This window comes from Mustela putorius, unplaced genomic scaffold, assembly GCF_011764305.1.
Source record: "Mustela putorius furo isolate JIRA1106 unplaced genomic scaffold, ASM1176430v1.1 tig00003942_pilon_pilon_pilon, whole genome shotgun sequence".
Lineage (NCBI taxonomy): Eukaryota > Metazoa > Chordata > Mammalia > Carnivora > Mustelidae > Mustela > Mustela putorius.
Genome location: NW_025422087.1, coordinates 905,848 through 922,425, shown reverse-complemented (window position 1 = coordinate 922,425; position 16,578 = coordinate 905,848). Strand labels below are relative to the sequence as shown.

Genomic DNA, 16,578 nt, shown 5'->3' with positions numbered 1-16,578 from the left:
AGAGCCCCCTGAGGATATTAAAAAATTGATTTGAAGTTCTCTTTTTCCCCTTTATTTATCTCCATCTTATCTGGGTTTCATTTTAGAAAGTTCTTAGATACTCCAAAAAATGCTTTTAGTCTTTCTGTAATTAGCTCTTTTCTTATTTACATGTTTTTAACATTTAACTAATAATGCAAACATTGAAATACTGAATAGTTAATACTCTTCAGTTTTAATAAAATTGATGTGTACTTATAGTAATTTGGCCAGTGACAACTTTCCCATTGTTTATCAAATTTACTTTTCTTCTCATGGAAGAATTTCCAAAAAATTCATTAAAATAATAGCAAACTTTTTAGCACACCTAGACAATGGCAGGCACTGTGCCTGCTTCTTCAGATTCTGTTGTGAGAAATAGTTTTATACCATCCAAGTATAAAGAACACATCATTAATACTATATACGTTCATACAGACTAGGATAACTAAGAGGACCTTCTCTGGAATGAATTCTGGAATTTTCCCCAGAGGTTAATAATTAATTGTGTTGTATATAACATTCAGGTTAAATTATGTATTAGCTTATTTAGTGGAAGTCTAAGATTGACAAGTATCTGTAGCAGGCAACGATATTTTGAGAATTTAACTCCTCGTAAAATATGTACCATGAAGTAATTAGTGCCTTCAGCAACTACTGGTGCTCTGTCTATATTAGTATTCTAGGCCTTTTGGCAAGATAGAAAATATATTTCTGCTAGTTGTTAAACTGTTATTCTGAAATCATAAATATACACACTTAAAATGGACAAGTTAGCTATATTAATACCTTAAAATTATATTAAATAAATAATGTTCTGTTCTAAATATTAATAATGCCATAATTGGGTGTAAGGCAATAAAATAGCCACTCTAGTAGCTTACATGCTATGATTTATTAAGGAAATATTACATGTTCATTCTGAAAATAAAAGCTGAGAGCACAGAAAAGGGGGGAGAAAAGAAAAAAGTGTTCAAGGATGGTTTTCCACATGAACCTCTAAGTTTAATTGACCAACATCATTCTGCCTTATAATGGCAACTTTGTAAGGCCTGGGACAGAATGGTAGTGCTAATGGAGAGGAGTGTTGCTTCTGGCATTGTCTCCCATTTTAATTCATTCAGGGATTATACAGCTAAATTTACTGAAGCAGCTCTCAATCTGGGGCCTTTGGCGATGCTGCCATTTCTAAGAGCTGGAGTTCATGGCCAGAAACATTCCATGTAACATCTAGGAAAAAGGACCAAGTGAGTGAGTGCTTTTACAAAGTATGGCATGGTTTTAGCTTTTATTATGTCATATAGTTTTGCTCTGAAGGGACAGACAGGGTTGTCAGACTAGCTTTATCTTGTCTGTAACCTTCTTTCCTGTAGCCTCTCTCAGTGATTGTTCCAGAGGTGGCTGTGTAAGTAAAAGTCTCTGGGTAGGACTTCCCAACATGCCTGGCCCATGAATAAATATTTACTTAGAGTTAAAGTAAATGAACGATAATCTTTAAGTACCATTTATAAAATTTAATGCAAAGTCCCTTTTCTTTGCCCCTGACCTAAAAATGTTGCTTTCTTCTGTCATTTTTGGCATGGGTTCCCTCAATGAATGACTTCTGTTTCTGTTGATGTGATTATTGTCTGTTTACTAATGTTGCATACATTTGTCTTATCTAAAACTTGCCCTGGGCATCAGCCTTATACTTTGAATTTCTTCCTGGAGAGCCCACAGGTACTGCACATTTCATGTGCCCTCCAAATGGGTTCATCTAATGCCCTCCCATCACCAAGCTTCACCTCTACTCATGATCACAGTTGTGACTCCAGTCTCCCATCAGGGGTCCCTCAGAATCCTCTGTAGCTGCCATTCCATTACAATTCCATCAAACAGGACCTCTCAGAATCTCTCTCTATCACTGTTTCCCAATGGTGATTACTTCCCTTTTTAACTTTCCAGTATGCCTCCTATACTTTTCTACTAGGTAAACGTCCAGAAAGGTGAATGGCTTGTGCCACATTCCTGCCTAAATGCAATTGCCCAGCCTCCTAGTTGCCCTGAGAAAGCATGTCCTAGAGCAGAAGGTACTCCTGAGAGCATATGAAGACTTCCATGGGAGTCTATTCTCAGAGATCACTTCCAGGGCACTCTCCCTCCCCACCTCCCTCTCCATAAGTCAGCATTTCTTACCTTATGGAAGAAAAGCATACATTTCACCTCTTCTGAATCTCACTATGGGGCATGCTCCATGGTACAAAAAGATGTCAGATACAAACCAAGGAGACAGCATTTATTGAAAAAATAAAACCCTACCTCTTCTGTCCCACACAGTGGTCAGTGACACATGGCTCCTGAGGAACTGTCCAGAGAGACTCTCAGTGAGAAACATAGAAGGCAACTGTTCCATATTTCATGTAGATACCATATTCATGGCAAAGCTCTGTTCATCCCATTGATCTGTATCTGTGCATGGAAGCTCAGGAGTGACACAGTCATCGTGGAGATATGAATATTATATTTTAATTGAAAATTAAAGCCAGAATTTTTTCTGATTTCACCTATCAATCAGTTAAAAGAATAAAGTCAGAGATTGCCAGTTATATTAGGTTTGCCAGTTGGGATTCCTTTGGCAGGAATCTTCCAAAGCTTGAATCAGCTAAATCTCCAGCTCTAAGGTTTGGAAGACTACTTCGGGCATGTGATAAAGGGTGACAATGTCATATACTCAGAGGACCTCATCAAAGAGAATGCTATGCAAAGTAGCCCTATGTGATAAGAGGAAACTGTTATCAAACAATAATGCAATAGCAATAGTGTATTAAAAGTGAAAAATGTGTTTATTTTCCCCCAAATTTTTTGTTTGTATTAGGTCAAAAAATGTATATCTAAATGAAAACACAACAGGAATATTAAGTTACTTGAAAATTCTTGACGTAGCCTTTAGGTATACTTCCTAGAAGTTAAGAAAGTAAATTATTCTGGTGAGTAGTTAACAAATCTTTTGCAAGTCAATGTGTTTTGTTTCTCTGCTCTCAGAAAACTTTAAAAAGGACCTAATCAAAATGTCAGCAGGTAGATTATTTCCAATAACTTCAGTATTAGAACACTGTATTGTGTTTGGTTGTTGGTTTTTTTGGTTTGTTTATTTTTTTTTTGGCAGATGGCTCAGAGATCCAAAGTATTGATAGATATTGCTCTAATAAAACCTTATACTTTCATTTATTATGTGAATTAGATTTCTCAAGACTTAAATCTATAGAATAGAAATGATGCTGAACCCTTTCTCAGTCCAGCAATAGGTGATATTCTTCCACAGTTACATGAAATCATAGGCAGAGAGAGTACTTGGCTCCATCTGTCTCATTAAAATATATATTTCTGACAAAATTTTATATGTTAGTGATTATTAAAATGTATATTTTTGATCAATTGTGTACTACAAGTAATTGTAATGAGAACTGAATCCAAAAGAACTTCTAAACACCTAGAGTTATACAGCCAGAAGAAATTAAAAGAAAATTAATTTTAATCTCTATTCTTGTCCAATATTCTTGTCAGTATAAGACTTTCCAACAGAAATACATTAAATTAAAGTTTAATCATATCTGAGTCAAGTGTAATGGAAAACAAGTTCAAAACAAAAAGAGTGATGTAAACTTTCTGACTGTTAGGTATTTGTTCGTGGCTTTCTTAAATGGGTAATAATGGGCATCCACTTGTACTTAGAATCCATTGGATACATTAAAAGAATGTTGAAATTTATTTTAAAATGTCAATATTTACATTATGCCAGAAATTATATCCTTTGCAGCTACTAGCCTTTATCATAATTTTTAAAAATTACATTACCTTAAAAATGTATTGGGACCAAAGCACTGTGCAGAGTCAGTGCAATCTCTGTCAAATCCTAATGACAGTTTTTACAGAAGTAAAAAAACTATCCTAAAATTCTTACAGAATCTAAAGGGACTTCAGATAGCCAAAACAATCTTGAAAAGGAAGGACAAAGTTGGAGGAATCACACTTCCTGATTTCATACCTTGCTACAAAGCTACAGTAATCAGAATAGTGTGGTAATGGCATAAAGATAGACACATAGAGCAATGGTATAAAGAGCCCAGAAATAAACCTTTACACATATGGCCAAATGATATTTGACTCGGATGCCAAAACCTTTTAATGAGGAAAGGATTGTCTGTTCAACAAATGGTGCTGGGAAAACTGGCTATTCCACACGCAAAAGAAAATCAGACCCTTACCTTATACCATATAGGAACATTAACTCAAAGTGGATCAAAGATTTAAATATGAGAGTTAAAACTGTAAAACTCTTAGAAGAAAACAGAGAGGGGAAGCATGACATTGGATTTGGCAATGATTTCTTGAATGCAGCACCAAAAGCACAGGAACAAAAGAAAATACAGATGAGGGGCACCTGGGTGGCTCAGTGGGTTAAAGCCTCTGCCTTCGGCTCAGGTCATGGTCCCAGGGTCCTGGGATCGAGCCCTGTGTCAGGCTCTCTGCTCAGCAGGGAGCCTGCTTCCTTCTCTCTCTCTCTCTCTCTCTCTGCCTGCCTCTCTGCTTACTTGTGATCTGTCAAATAAATAAATAAATAAAATCTAAAAAAAAAAAAAGAAAGAAAATACCGATGAATTAAACTTCAAAATTAAAATTTTTGTGCATCAAAAAATACTACCAATAGAGTGAAAAGACAGCTCACAGCATGGGAGAAAATATTTGTAAATCATGTATCTGATAAGGGATTAATATCTAGTATATATAAAGAACTCCAACAACTCAACAATAAGAATACCCAGTTCAAAAATCAGTAAAGGACTTGAATAGGCACTTTTCCAAAGAAGGTATACAAATGGCCAAGAAGCAAATGAAAGGATGCTCAACACTCCTATCTATTAAGGAAATGCAAATCAGAACCACAATGACATGCCAATCCATACCCACTAGGATGTCTACTATTTGGAAGAAAGAAAGAAAGAAAGAAAGAAAGAGAGAGAGAGAGAGGAAGGAAGGAAGAAAGAAAGAAAATAACAGATGTTGGTGAGGATGTAGAGAAATTGAATAAGGGTACAGCCACAGTGGAAGGTCCTCAAAAACTTAAGCATAGAACTGCCTTGTAGTACAGCAGTTCTACCTCTGGATATGTACCCCAAAAAATTGAAAACAAGGACTCAAACAAATACTTGAACACCAGGGTTCATAAGTACATTATTTACAGTAGCCTAAAGATGGAAGCAATCCAAGTAGCTATCAATGGGATGAATAGCTAAGCAAATGTGGTCTACATGTGCAATGAAATATTATGTGACCTTAAAAAGGAATGAAATTCTAATGATTGCTACAATGTGAATGAGTCTTGAAAACATTATGTTGAGAGATACAAAGCAGACACAAAAGGACAAATACTGCAAAATTTCACTTACACAAAATGACTAGAATAGTTACGTTCATAGAAACAGGAAAGTGGAAGAGTAGTTACCAGAGGAAAGAGGGAGGGAAAATGGGGAGCTCTTTATAGGAACAGTTTTAATTTGGGATGATGAAAAAATTCTAGAATAGTGGTGATGGTTTTACAAGAGTGTGAATATGCTTAATACCACTGAAGTTTACACTTAAAAATGATTAAAATGGTAAATTTTAAGTTACGTATATTTTGCCACAATAAGATAAATAAATAAAAATCTATTGAGAGTTGTTCAGATTTGGAGCTACATTTAGGCAATACACACATAGGTGTTCACATGTTTGAAGAGCACCTGTCCAGTGTCCTTCACAGTCTGGACCCAATCCTCTCCTCTCACTTCATTTTCTTTGTTCTAGCCACCTGGAAATCCACATCTGCTGTAATTATGTACAAGTTGTTCCCCTACATGTAATGCCCATTCTCCCCCCACCCCACACACCACCACCAAATTGATTAGTGGAATCTGCTATTCCAAGGACCCACCACCTTTGAAAAAGCTGTGGTGAATCCTATAGAGAGAACCCATTTCTCCCTCTACTGTGTTCCTAAAGAACTTTTTCATACCTCTGATTCATTCCAAACCTGTCTTCAACCAGACTGAATTCTTTAAGGACAAGGATGGTATATGCTTCATCTTTGTAACCCAGATGCATACCACAGAGCATAATTTGAAGCAGGATCTAATAAATAGTTCAGTAACTGAATTTTTAAAAATACATATGATTATTTCCTCTTAATTCTCCGCTGAGGCAGAAGGCAGACCTTTTCTCCACTTTCCAGAACAAGAAAATAAGAAAATGTCACACCTTACTCAGTCTACAGGCATCAGGTGGCTGATGGGGATGGAGAAACAGCATCAAAAATCTGCCTTCTTATGACCCAGGCCTGTGGAGGCAGGCACTAAATCTTATCGTCAGTATGTTAGGTCCATTACTCTGTTGGTTATAAAACACATGTTTTTGAACACTTGGCATAGGTTTTGTCCAGAAATGAAATGCTCTTATACATATTTCTGCTACTCCTTCCATAATAAACCCCCCACCGTTGTTCTAACACCACAGTTTGGAAACAACTGTGTCATTAATGAACGATCCCAGATCCTAACCAATGACCTCCAGATGAAAGGCTCATTATTCCATTACTGGTCTCCAGAGCTGTTTTGTTCCCTAGCACTGTAGCACCAAATTTAGACTGAAGAGTTTAAGCCTTGAACTATAAAAAAATTTAAGTAGTCCTTGACATAATTTGGAGTGATTACATTCTATTGTGCCAAGAATTCCTTATTAAAAATCAATTTAATTGTGCATATACCATCTGGTCGGTATTATGGTCTTTTATGGGAAGGAACTGTGATTTTGTATTTACCTGATGTTCTTCTACTAGATAAGCATGTCATTTCATAGAAAGGGGGGGAATTTTTTAGCACTGAAAAATTAGTAATTAAAGAAACTTAAAAGTGTTTACTAGACTTTCCTGTATTTAAACTCTTGTGGATTTTGAACTGTAAGATTTAATACTTTGTATCATTCAGGATTTTAGTGGAAATGAAAGTAAGAAATGTGTAGGTTCATATCATATGCTACATTTATTTTTATGAAAAATTTCTTTTATTTTTGAAACTCTAGTTCCCATTAATAAGACTTAGATTGTCACATTAGTATTTGTGTTGTCTTTTCATTCAAAGGATTTAGATAAGGAAAGGCTAGAGGTTTGCTTTTTGATTGTCTGCTAGCTTGGTTTCTACTATACTAGCAAAAGATTATAATATTTTAGATCACAGTATTGCAGGAAAATATGTCGAACCAGAGTGACTGCATTTTATTATGCAAAATGGGGTACATTTGGGTCGCCTGTTTTTCAAAAACACTTTATACTCTAATGTAAAAGGGATACTTTAGTTTTCTTACATGGCATTAGAGGCTTAAGGTTTGGGTCATTTTCTTTAATTTTTTGACCTGCTTATGTGCTTATATTTGTGAAGTATTTTGTTCACATTACAATCTTAAAACATCAGTGTTGTAAATTAATAGCATAAATGATTCAATTCTGAATCACCTTAACTTCAATGTTGTTTTAAAAAATCACTTGTTACATAGGGTCTGATGTTAACAGCGACCTATTTGGCATCAGCCACCATGTCTTTGATCTTCCCTGTGCCCCGATTTTCTCATTTTGTGAAATGGGGACAATGCCTACTTATTCAATTCCTATGAGATTTAAATGAGATATTCATTTGGAATGTTGCCAAGATTCTTGGCATGGGGCATAAGTTAGCTTTTATCAGCATCAGAAATACCAAGATGACCATTCTGCAGTGTGTGGCTTTCTTTCCATTTGTTCATTTAAAAAAAAAAAAATGAAACTAGGGTATTAAGAAAGTTGCCTGTACTCATGTAGCAATTAAATGCTCAAACTAGGATGAAATGTGTTTGGCCAAATCCATCATCTGTCTTGTGCTCCATTTGAGTGACCTTCCCTCTTTAATGTTAAATGCTAATATTCTGCATGTATTCATTTATCGAGCACCTGGGCTGCACTAGATTCTGAGTGTGTAAGAGTGAGCAGAATCTTTATCATCCCCAGCCGCATTGATCTTACACACTGTGGGGTAGACAGGCAGCAAGCAGTGCAAGAAAAATTATCAGTGTGACAAGCTAATAGAGCAATGAGCCTGGTGCAGTGATAGAGAATAACAAGGCCTTTTCTTCTATGTGATTCTTTAACGTAACACTGATGTGTTATAATAATGATAGAGATATATAAAGAAAAATAATTTCTCCTTATCTGCCACCATTCCTGTCCAGGTAATCATAGGAACAGGTTAGCTAGGCTACTTTTCTGTGCACTCATACAAATACATGTAAATATATGATGTTTTTCTTGTGGTTTTACAGGGAAAAAAAAATGGGTTCTATATATCCGCTCAGTCGGTAGAGCCTGTGACTCTTGATCTCATGGTTGTGAGTTCAAGCCCCATGCTGGGTATGGAATTTACTTTAAAAAAAATTAATTTTTAAAAAAGTGGCTCCTTTACACATTGCTCCATAACTTTTTGTTTGCTTGCCTTAAGAAGTCCTTACTGGTTTTGTAAGTATGTGGTGTTTGCTGCCAACATCATACCTGTCAGGGACCAGCTCAGAGGAAACTCTCCAGAGATTTTAGAACCAAAGCCCTGCCCATTTATTATAGTAGTCACTATTTTATGCTGACCACTCAATCCCATAATTTATTGGACTGAAGACACTTGACTTTTTAGAGTATCTTGCTGTTGTTACTACTACTACTACTACTATTACTATCACTATTATTTCTGACAACCCTTTGCTCTAGAATAGCATCCCTGATTTTTTTTCCCCTTGATTTCCTGTCTACCTACCTACCTGTCTACCAGGTCTACCTGTAGACCTGGTCTACCAACTTGCCTATTTATTTTGTTTTTCTTTTATCAATCTAGTACTATTTTTTTAGCATCCATTTCTTTCTTTACATTCCTGTAGATTTAACGTTTCAAAAGATAAGTGCTTACACTTTTACAGACTTGCTATGTTGACCCCTCCAATAAAGAACTTTAGGGTTTTTCCCCCCTATGCTTTCTGCTTGCCTTGATTTTTGTTTTACACGATTACCCATACTGAAAAACAAGGTAGATTTTTACATACAGGTGCTTTTATTTATGAGAATGGATTTCTTAAAATGGGCCTTTTAGATGAAGTATGTTCTTATTTTTTCCTAATACACATGGCCAGATCAAATTCCAGAAAGACTGTAGCACTTTGACTTTTAAACAGGTATCTGTAATGCCAGTTAATCAGCTCAGCCCTGACGTGCAAATCAGTAGATCATGATGTTATTGCCACTTTAGCAAGAAACCATATGGCTAATTTATTTAATTATTCCCCGTAGGGTACTTTCCCACCTCAGTCCTCTAGCCTGGATCTTGGAAGAACAGAGTCAATCGAGGAACAGGTCCTCCCTCTCCCAAATGAGTCAATCATCTAAGTATGCCGGCTGTTAGTTGAGAAGCGGAGTGGCAGCAGGTACAGCCTGCTGAGATTGTGCAATGTGGCCAGGACCTCTAGACGGGAGTCTGTGCAATTAGCCAAGACGGTTACTGCGTTTTTGGCAGTGAGGCAGCAGTTAAAGCAAAGAAGGATCTTTTTCCAAGAAGGAAAAGCCATTTAATAAGTTTGAGTCAGTTTGCTCATAACAGGACTGCATTTGAGGACCAGAAACCCCAGGAGCTTGGCAAGCCATCAGTGCTTGGCAGGTCTTCCCACCAACTCACCAAGTCTGAGGCCAGCCAGGCAGAACTTGGCTCCCTCCGCTTTGACTGTATTCATTTAATAGCATTCCTAGTTAACAAGAAAGTAAAGGCAGAGGAGTCTTTCTCCATATTAATACAGAAGAGTAAAATGCAGTGGCTCTAAGCAAGCGATGGTCCGAGTAACTCCATCAGTGGAGGAACAGGGCGTCTGTCTGTATTGAGGGCTTGTGTGGTGGGTGTAATGCTTGGGGCATGTGGGCCACCAAAAAGGACATTTGTGTTTAGGAATTGGGCAGTGCTTTCTCTTTTGTATATGAATTAACATTTGTATATGACTACCTAGTGAGAGGGTCTGATTTTGTAGTGTGTCAGGGAACCATTGTGTATCTGTCTCATGAATAAATGAAGCAGCAACTAAGTATGTTTGTATAAATTATTTAAAAATACAGTGTGTCCTCATACTTTTTCCATTTCACCTATGTAACTCTTGCCAAGATGAAATCAAGTGTGAGTGTTTACAATGTAAGAGAAAACCAGCTTGTGGATTTTGAAATTAGGAGGTGGATTTTTTTCGTTTGTTTGTTTCATTTATTTGGGTTTGAATTTTGTTTTTCTCCACAAATATTTCCAATGAAATAAACAGGTCTGATCATCTAATGATGGATCACGTGAATGAAGATTGAAATTGAACTGGAAAATGTTGAGAACGAGCTTGTTTATACTTTTCAAAATGCCACAGCACCACCTGCAACTGATAAAAATTAGTACAAACATATCAGAAACCTTTAAAGAGACATGTGGCCAAGCCAGCGCCAACTGGGACAGGATCAGAGCACTGGCTGCTGAGAGGAAGTATCCCAACATGCAACTAATCAAGGATGTTAATCTGAAGTAAAGATTAAAATATTTTACATGGTTCAGGATTGCTTGGAGCAAAGGTTAATGCTGGGAAAGAAATGGTTGATTTCTTGGGATTTTTTTCCCCCTATTATATATTTTCCATAATGGGAGTGTCTTAGTTATGTGAAATTCACTCAGTCTTTAGAATAATTTCTCACTAACAATTTATAAGACTATGTTTCTGGTAGAAGGATCTAAATTTCTGAAATTCTGGGTTTACATCCAATGCTACCATAACCTCTAAAGACTAGAGCCTGTGGTTCTGTGTATGAGGTCAGGCCAAGGAGGAGTTACTCAAAAAGAAGTGAAGCTTTCCTAACCCCCAGTCTGTAAACACAAACGGGAGCCTGCCTTTGTGCAATCTGTCACATATCATTCTTTCACTTAAAATAAGCATCTGTTATGCCGAGATTTCTAAGTTTTATCAGGTTGACCTAATAAATTTATTTTTCACCCAGTAGTGGCCATATTGATTGACATTTTGGACCGGATAATTCTCTGTTGTAGGAAGCTGCCCTGGGCATTGTAGGATATGTAGCCAAATCGTTGGCCTTTATGAGCAAGATGCCAGTAGTGCCCTCACAAAGGTCTCCAGACATTGTTAGTGTCCTCAGAGGAAAAATCAATTCTAGTGGAGACATACTGCTTGAAATATTTATGTAAATAAAACATGAACACATTTTGAAAATTTCAAAATGGTGCAAGAGGTATGAGACTCCATACCACCTCTTAACGCTTCTGTGTAAAGATAATGAATGTTAAGTTTCTTACATGTTTTGCAGAAAGTTACCATGCAAAAGCATATGGATCTATTCTGCACAGTCATGACCATTCAAGAATATACCTTGATATTTTTCATTTTAATATATCTGTGAGACGTTTGTATTACAACACAGTTTTATATTATTCTTTTTAATGTCTGCACAGTATTGCTTTGTTACGGATGAACCATAATTCATTTAACTAGCTATCTGTGTACATATGGGTCCTAATTTTTTTATCCTTTTGAACACCATGTTAAACATTCTTGTTTTTTCATGTTGAATACTGTGTGATTGTAACTATATCATTTAGAGTATTCCCTAAAAATGGAATCACTAGGCCAAAGGAAAAGTACATTAAATGTATTTGTGGACAGTGCTACACTAGTATCTGGGTAGGAGGCAGCCATTTCCCCAGGTTATGAAACGTTAGGTCTTTGCTCATGATACCCCGTGTGCATGTATTTCATAAAAAGTGAGATTTCCTATATTTATGTTGTTTTTTTTAACCCCTGTGATTACACTGCATATATTCTTTGCCTATTTCCCTAATAGCTTATTAGACATTTTCTTTCTCATTTGTAGGAACTCTTTATATATTAAGGAAATTAGTCCTTGTCATCTTAGTTGTCACAAGTATGTGGGTACTATTTATTTTCTTTCAACATTTTTAATGTTTTTCTCTATAGAAATGAGTTGTTTCAAATTTAGCCCTCTTTTGGTACAATTTCTGTTTTTAAAGTCTACAGAGTTTTACATACAAAAGTGCTTTTCCCCCCGCATTTTCTTCTATTGCTATGAGCTTGGTTTTTTATGTTTAACTATTCAAGCCATCTATAACTCATTTGAGTATATGGAGTGAGACCAAAATACCACACAATTTTTTCTAAATATCATGCTGTTGACAAAATTGCGTCATATTTGGGTGCAAAATAATAAAGCAAGATCCATACTTGGTGCTTGCAAAGAACCAAGAGAGGGCTGTTGTAACACAGTGAAGGAGAAGTGGTGCTATCTGGACAACAGGCAAGGACCTGGTCTGCAGGCCTTTGTAAGTCAGGATTATGAATTTGATCTTCTTCAAATAGTGTTTCTTTTTCATGGTGGCTTCACATGATTTCTCTCTATATAACATATATTTTGCTTTTTTTAATCCACTGAACATTTAAAATTTTCTGTATTATGTAACAGGCACACTATTACTTCCATCATCACATTTTCTGTCATATTTTTAGCTCTTAATGTTTCCTTGGTTTCTGTCTTTTGTTGAAATTCTTGTCCTGCATTACTTCCCTAAGGCCTTGTAATATTCTCTCTGGCCTCTGGTATTGTATACTGCTGGGAAGAAATGTGAAGCCAGTTGATCTTTCCCCCTGTAGGTTAGCTGCTTTTTCTTCCAGAATGTATTAAAGTAGCAGTCTTATAAAATTTTAACTCATTAATTCACATATCAGGATACTGGAAGGCGTTAATCTTTATCTGTATTTGTTTTAAAGATTTTATTTTTTTGACAGAGATAGCAAGTAGGCAGAGAGGTAGGCAGAGAGAGAGAGAGAGAGAGGAGGAAGCAGGCTCCCTGCCTAGCAGAGAACCAGATGTGGGACTCGATCCCAGGACCCTGAGATCATGACCTGAGCCGAAGGCAGAGGCTTAACCCACTGAGCCACCCAGGCGCACCATATCTATGGTTTTGTCTTCTGGGGACAAATGGTTCTCTCCCTATTGTCTGAGAAAGGTATTAGAATATTTCAGAATTTTTCTTTTATTACATCTTTGAACACCTTTTTTCTATTCTACTTATTCTTTTTTTTTTTTTAAATGTACACCTTTTGGGGGGAATATTTTGGTTATCTTTGAGAGGCTCAGTTTCGCTTAAAATGAGTATTAACCTTTTGTGCTTTGTTTGACATATTTTTTCCCAAGCCCTCCCTTCCTATCCCTAAGTGCTGTGTTGGCAGTACCAGTTCTGGGAGCTATCCCCCTTTATGTGCCTTTCATCTGCAACATTGACTTTTTCTTGTTTGTTTCCTTCTTTGATATCTTAGGCATCTTATTCTAGCTCTTATTTCATTGAAAAGCCACACTTTCTTGAGCTCCTCTTGCGCTGTCAAGAGTATTCAAGATATTCTCCTCCTTGTGACCTGGTTCTTTCTGTAAAGATTATTTCATGTTATTTTCATTTATTTTACTATTATATTATTTCATATACGTGTGTGTGTGTGTGTGTGTGTGTGTGTGTGTGTGTGTGTAGTGTTTTCCTTATTATTTTCTGATGATGTGTAAGGAAGAGGGGCTGCAAAGTTGTCTCAGAACAATTTTGTCATCAAATGTTCTGCCTCTTCCACACTAGTCCCCTGTAACTTGGCAGCAGTAAGCACCTCCCTCACTGCCATTTCTTCTCCATCGGTGGGTTGAAGCTCCATGTGTCTCACACTGAATGTCTGTGTGTTACGGGTTTTCTACCAGATGAGTTTGCCTTTCTTTCTTTTTGGGTTCCCTTGATCAGAGTCTGCCCGGTTGGCGGCCATTTATTCTCCCCGTTTATCCTGCCGTCCTCCTCGTTGCTCCCTGGGGAGAAACCGCGTTTGTGTGTACATTGCCCCTAGAACCTCCGTTTGCTTGCCGTGCTGAATGGGGCAAGGGACTTCAGCCATGACTTGTCCCTGCTTCTAGATTTCACCCTTTAAATAAGAGTGGATTCAGCTGTTTCTTGGATAGTTTCCCATATTTCCTGCAAAACTTTTTACTCTGTAGGATTTGTCTGCTATTGGCAGTCCTCCTGTTTGACCTAGTCTTGTTGCTTTTATTATTTTCATTCTGTGCCATCTGTATTTTAATAAGGGCTATTCCATAGTTTCATTGAAAATAGCTATTTTCTATTTTCCATTATTTTTGCTGTTTTCAATTATTTTTGCTGTTTTCAGTTGATGTAGGGAAAGGGGGAGAGCTGTAGAAATATCACTACCTTCAACAAAAGATGACAAATTAACTGAATTAAACAATAAAAGAGTTAAGTGTTCACTAGATATTTATCAGTGTTTGCTCATTTGTTCGAATGGGAGAATATGAAAGTATAACACAGTCTTGGGGAAATAAGATTATAACTCTTAAAACAATTGACAAATATGCTTGAGTCAGATGTGGATCCAGGCTCTCATTGCACTTTGGCTGAAGTATTGATTGTCAAGGCCGCCAGTAGTTAGAAAGCAGGGCGATTGGAAATGTTGTTTTAGGGACAGCTAATATTTGAACAGGTGTTGTAAAAAAATATTTGACGTGCAAAACACAGCACAAACTTCTGATTTTTAGTCCCCCATCAATATTTTTTGACTGAGAACAGCCACACCTCTTGGGGACCTCTTGGGTGACAGTTGGATTTATGAGTGAATTGGTGTGTGGAAGGATTTTTGAAGATCAGCAAGGTCGGCAAGCTTATCTTAGGTTTAAGAGACTTCATAGTAGCTTTTTGAAACAGAGGATGGGATAATGAGAGCTGTTCTTAAGAAAACTTCATCTGTCAATTGAATTGTGGTGTATTTTATTTGATCCCACTGGGGCTTGGTGAGTCCTTTGTCCTGGGTATCACACTCAGTACAGTTGTGCATGTAAGGAACCTGGCTTCAAGAAACTGGTTTGGAAAAATCTGACTTGGTAAAATTTCAGTAGTAGACTTGATCTCAACTCTTATTATTGTGGGGTGGCTGTTCTGTGTTGCCATTGTAGTTTAACTCTAGTAACAGATTCAGTCTGTCATGATTTTTACCACTTAGGTGGAGTCTGTAATTCACACGGGATATTTTAAAGTCTACCTTCAAATCAGTGAAATCCTGTTGTATTCCTAGAATTCAGATGACAGAGGCACTTTGCATTTCATTTTTCCATATTCGTTCCCTTCTAAATCAGGTTTTCGTCCATCCTCGTGATGTTCGACCCTCTCCTAGTGCAGTCTTACTGTTCTACATCTTCTACTAATTATGCCTGTCTGATGCCTCCTGGTATTTTGCTCCGCAGTTGTTTTTATGTCAGTCTTGCTTAATCAATTAGAATTACAGTCCACTTGAAGACATAAATAATCATCTACATTCTATTTATTTCTACATCCCATGATATTCCTGAAGATGATTTGAGCATGTTCCTTCCGTACTACCACATTTGACCTTTGCTGAGGTGGTGGACATCTGATTAAGGGGGGATCGGTATTTTATGAGCTAAGCTCACAAATGACCAACAGAGGAGTTTTTGTTGTTCTTTATTTATGGTTTTTATCTGTTTGAAAGTCCTGCAAAGATCAATCGTGTTTAACAAATCAACTTTATAGGGGAAAAGAGCGTGAATTTGAGAAAGCGTTGCCATGAAACACATTCAATATAAATTAAACATAAGTTGTTTTTCTGTAAATATGTGCACTTTACCAAATTGATGTATGCCTTCAGGACAAATTCCCCTTAAAATATTGGTACATGTGATATTGGGACTTTATATTTTATGAAAGAACAGACCGCCACATCCTGTGGCTCTTTATCCCTCAGCAGCTGTGTCCAGCTGGTGGTCCACATTCCCCCCCCCCACTACTTCTTCAGTGAATGGAAACATTTAGGTCAATATTGATATAAAACTTCTCGAACTTTCTTCTCTTCCAGCTTTGGTTCGCCTTTGTTAATGGATTTTCTGGGCAGATTTTATTTGAACGTTGGTGCATCGGCTTGTACAATGTGGTAAGCATTCTCCATCTCTATCAGATAGCATGCAGAACTTCAGTGACATTCCTTTACTGTTTATGTCTGGGAAGTGTATCTAAGTCAATCATCTGCGCACATAGCAGGCAGCACAAATACGTCTTTAGAGCCTTTGTTGCGGCGACACATCCTGCAGGGGCCCAAGCCCTCCACACATGGTTTCAATCATAGCAGATCATTCTTGAATAACCCCATGAAATTATTAACCCATATATCTTGATAATAGACCCTTGTTACCTCCTTACTAAATGTCTGCACAACATTTCCATGTTTTTAGCTCGAGTAAAAAATTCTGAACTACATCGCAGCCCCTTCCACTTCATAATTTTATTTCTGAATTCCTCAACACAGACATGCATATATAGTACATAATCTAATGTCCTTCTTGTCCTTCTTAAAAGAGTTACTGTCCTTGCAGAAGAATGTTTTCTT

At 37.0% G+C, this 16,578-nt stretch overlaps 1 protein-coding gene across 3 annotated transcripts in view; it reads left to right on the top strand.

Annotated features, from left to right (window-relative positions):
* The window catches only part of ATP8A2 (ATPase phospholipid transporting 8A2), a 604,668-nt gene that overhangs the window by 416,012 nt on the left and 172,078 nt on the right, over positions 1–16,578 (top strand). For all 3 annotated transcript variants that reach the window (XM_045069586.1, XM_013049724.2, XM_004780021.3), the window contains exon 28: positions 16,051–16,125. In XM_045069586.1, coding sequence (XP_044925521.1) covers positions 16,051–16,125 — 75 coding nt within the window. The remainder of the gene's footprint in view (positions 1–16,050; positions 16,126–16,578) is intronic.